Source organism: Parasteatoda tepidariorum, chromosome 7, assembly GCF_043381705.1.
Source record: "Parasteatoda tepidariorum isolate YZ-2023 chromosome 7, CAS_Ptep_4.0, whole genome shotgun sequence".
NCBI classification, from domain to species: domain Eukaryota; kingdom Metazoa; phylum Arthropoda; class Arachnida; order Araneae; family Theridiidae; genus Parasteatoda; species Parasteatoda tepidariorum.
The window spans coordinates 79083767-79087578 of NC_092210.1; the positions used below are offsets into that span (position 1 = coordinate 79083767).

General features: G+C 27.6%; 1 protein-coding gene across 1 annotated transcript in view; it reads right to left on the reverse strand.

Annotated features, from left to right (window-relative positions):
- Positions 1–775: 775 nt before the first annotated feature.
- The window catches only part of LOC107443445 (protein IWS1 homolog), a gene marked incomplete in the record, with an annotated part of 31651 nt that continues 28614 nt past the window's right edge, over positions 776–3812 (reverse strand). The window contains 2 exon segments of the mRNA XM_071183684.1: positions 776–992; positions 3004–3115. Coding sequence (XP_071039785.1) covers positions 867–992; positions 3004–3115 — 238 coding nt within the window.

Genomic DNA, 3812 nt, shown 5'->3' on the forward strand with positions numbered 1-3812 from the left:
AGCTGTGTCCATTCTTCAAAGACATATTTCAAGCTGTGTCCATTTTCTTATACATGCTTTTATATATACTTTTCTTATACATGCTTTTTGAGCTGTGTCCAATTTCTTAAATATGCATTTCAAACTGTGTCCAGAATAAAAAGCTCACCTATAACATTTCAAATCATTAAATGAAATTATTGTTAAATATATTCACACCTTGCCAAGGCATCCAATAGAATGAAATATCGGCAAAGTATGAAATTTTGCAGGCCAGGTGGACAAACGGTTAGCGCACCTGACTGCGAAGCCAATGGCAGTGGGTTCAAATCCCGCTCTGGGTATGGATGTTTCTCTTGTGTTGTTCTCTGTTGTGTGTGATGAGTGAATGTGGCCCACCCTATGAACAGGTTTGTGGCGTGGGCAATGTTACTCGCCTCCGTGACTTTGGCCCACTGGGTAACGCAAAATGAGTAACAACTCTGGCATCTTCTAAGGCAAAACGAATAAAGTTCAGTGCCTGCCATTCGAAAAAGGAAAAAAAAAGTATGAAATTTTTAATATCCCAAACGATTGAAAAGCATTCAATACAATAACTAGGCAATATACAAATAAATTTCCATGTTTCATACTTATCCTAAAAACTAAACACTTTCTATACAATGACTAACATAATCACTCATTGAAGGTAACATACACAAAAACATTGAAGGCAACAAATTAAGAGCAAATCATGCAAGGTATCTTATCTCATATGAAAAGCATAAATAATCACACACAAAAAAATATTAAAACATTTATATGTATACAACATAAAATTTATTCACAAATAACACAAAATATACAACAAAACTGACTTTACAATAATTAGAAAATTAATTAATATATCAAATAGCCATTTTTCTACCCTCAATACTGATAGTAACGGCTCTTTGAGATTTTTGTAATCTCTTCTTATCCTGCATCTGCCGCATATGCCTCTCGATACGAGTTAAAGGTTTCTTAGATGGCCCCTAAATAAAGGAAACATTACAATAAAATAAATCAATTGATACTAATTGTAACAAATATACTACATATAGATACAATATAACTGTATGCTGCAAATAGAAATTATTTCTTTTAATTGAAATTCATTACAGGAAATATAATACTCTATACAAAATAAAAACTCCTAAAGAACCTGAAAGCCTTTAAAATAGGCACTTTTTAAGGACCAGAAAAACAATTTAATGAAAAATTAGCCAGGAAAAACTTTTTTACCTGCTTAACTTAAAGCTGTTAAGTGTACGAAACACAGGAAAATTTTATAAAATCGGAAAAATAACTTGCCTTGTAGTAGATTAAAGAAAAAATCAGATAAACATTTTACTAAAAAAAAGGATTTTTTGGTATAATATGCACACACAAACCCATTTTTAAAAAGGCATATTTAACGGTTAGATAGTTACAATACCATATGAAACAATTTTCTTTTCTGTGTAGTAGCTTTATTACGATTTCATTTTCATGCATAGAAGATTTTTCTGTTCAATATAAAGTAAAAAATATATATTGAGCTGATGAAAAAAAAAAATATTTAAGATCTGTACCCTGTAATAAATAATTTCACCTTGAAAATATCAAGATTTTAAAAAACATACAGAAATTAGTAGCAATAACTGTAGAAAAATCAATCAAAAAAATTATAGAATTGTCACTTTAAAAAGTAAATACTCAAATGCACAATTAAACTTCTGGTAATTACTCGAAATCAATTAAATAATAATGATATAGAAATAAAATCTAATTATTAAATTCATTAGCCTGATTCCATTTTTGTGTGTAGTAATAATATCATATGAAAAATATAGGGACTTTGAACGCATGTATCCATGTTGTAATATTGTATTAAGAATACTAAGATTTTATTTGCTTTCTTAGCTTTTATTTCAGACAAATAAAAAAAAAATGTAGGAACAAATATAATGCATTAATCCAATAATTATTTAACACAAATAGTATTAATATCATATGAAAAATATAGGGACTTTAGAACCATATGGATCCATGTTATAATATTGTATAAAAAATACAATATTGAAAATACAATATTACTTAATTAGCTTTTATTTCAGCCAAATAAAAAAAGGTGGGAACACATAAACTGCATTAATATAATAATTTTATGCAGCAAATCAGAATTAGTAAAAAGTTCTCAATTGTAGATGGCATCATGCTGTCTTACATTAAAATTAAACATAAATTTGATTAAAATATAAGTTTAAAAAAAAAAAGAGCAATTTTTGTAACAAGATTAATCATTCTGAAAAGAGAAGCAACGAAAAGAAGAAACTACAAGAAAGTTGCAACCTCTCAAGAAATTAATCATTATCAAAAATCAAGTCAATGCTAATGAAATGGAGGTTAAGCAAATAAAATTATTTGGTGTGAAATGAAACTTAAGAGAGAAACTTAAGAGTAAGAGTTGAAACTTAAGAGTTAAGAGAAATGCTTAAATGCTGACATATAACAGTAAAATTAATTTTTATGTGGTTGGGAATCTAATGATTTCCGTTAAAAGGAAATAAGTTAGCTAATATATTTGTTTAGAAAAAGATTACAAAATTAAATATAACTTTAAAACTTAACTTATATCAGAAGGCATGGAAATATGCAATGAAGGAAATATTAATTGTACAACACTGATAGTAGTGTTTATTCGATTGATCTATTCGAATATTTAAATTCCGTATAACACAACCACTTGCTCAAAGATATTAACAACAAATTAAACTAATTATTTCATAAGAACTATTTTAAGTAGTTCAAATTATTTAAGTAGACAAGGCCAAAAAAAGTAACAATTTAAAAGTAAGAAAAAACTCAAATGTTTTATTACAGAATTTAAGACATATGTTTTATGTATCTACATGCATCAAATTAATTAATATATAACTCATTAAAGTATAATTAATTTATCAGAATGTATTTGAAGTATTCTAATCATTTCATGGGCATAAAAATGAAAAATAATTTTCTCACCCTGCCGAACTCCATTTCAACATTCCACTTGGGCCTATTAACGTAATCTTTATTAGAAGGCATAGGAACACGTGCTCTACCAACCCATCCTTTATCACCAGGTCTTAGTGTTCTGGAATTACAAATAAAATGCACTAGCAAGTTTTTAAATTGTACATAATAACAGACTAAGAAAAATGAATACAAAAGAGTAAAGAAAAACATAAATTTGATTTATAAAACCATTAGAAAAGTAAATAAAATAAAAATGTTTTGACAAGCAAGCACCTAATTCCTTAAATTTAATTATTGATGAGACAAAAAACACAGTAGGCTCCAGACTATTCAGTCTAAGGTTTAATTGTTAGTTTAGTGTAGCATAAGGATAGACTTCATAGAAACTTTTTAAGAGAGAAAAATTTTTTTCTACTAACGTAGTTTGAAATTAATGTAATAGATGCGATTTGAATGAGTTGCAGTTTGATTCTCTAAAGAAAGCTAAACTAGAACAGTATATCGTTACGACTGAGCAATGCTAGAATATTTTTTCTGTTACTTTTTCTTTCTTTCATACTTTTATAAATAACACATAACACTTTTATAAAAACATTCAGGGGCTTCATGTGCCACTTTTGGCCTATGCCCCACAGATTATGCCTCCATTTAAAAGGGTTAAATAATTTAAAATAATATGAAATATACATTTTGCTTCAATTATTACATCCAATATTGTTTAATAAGAAGCTTTGGAGACATAACTAATAGGCCATTAAATTTTTTTTTCTTTTTTTTTTTTTTTTTGAGATGGAGTTTTGCTCTTGTCCAGCCTG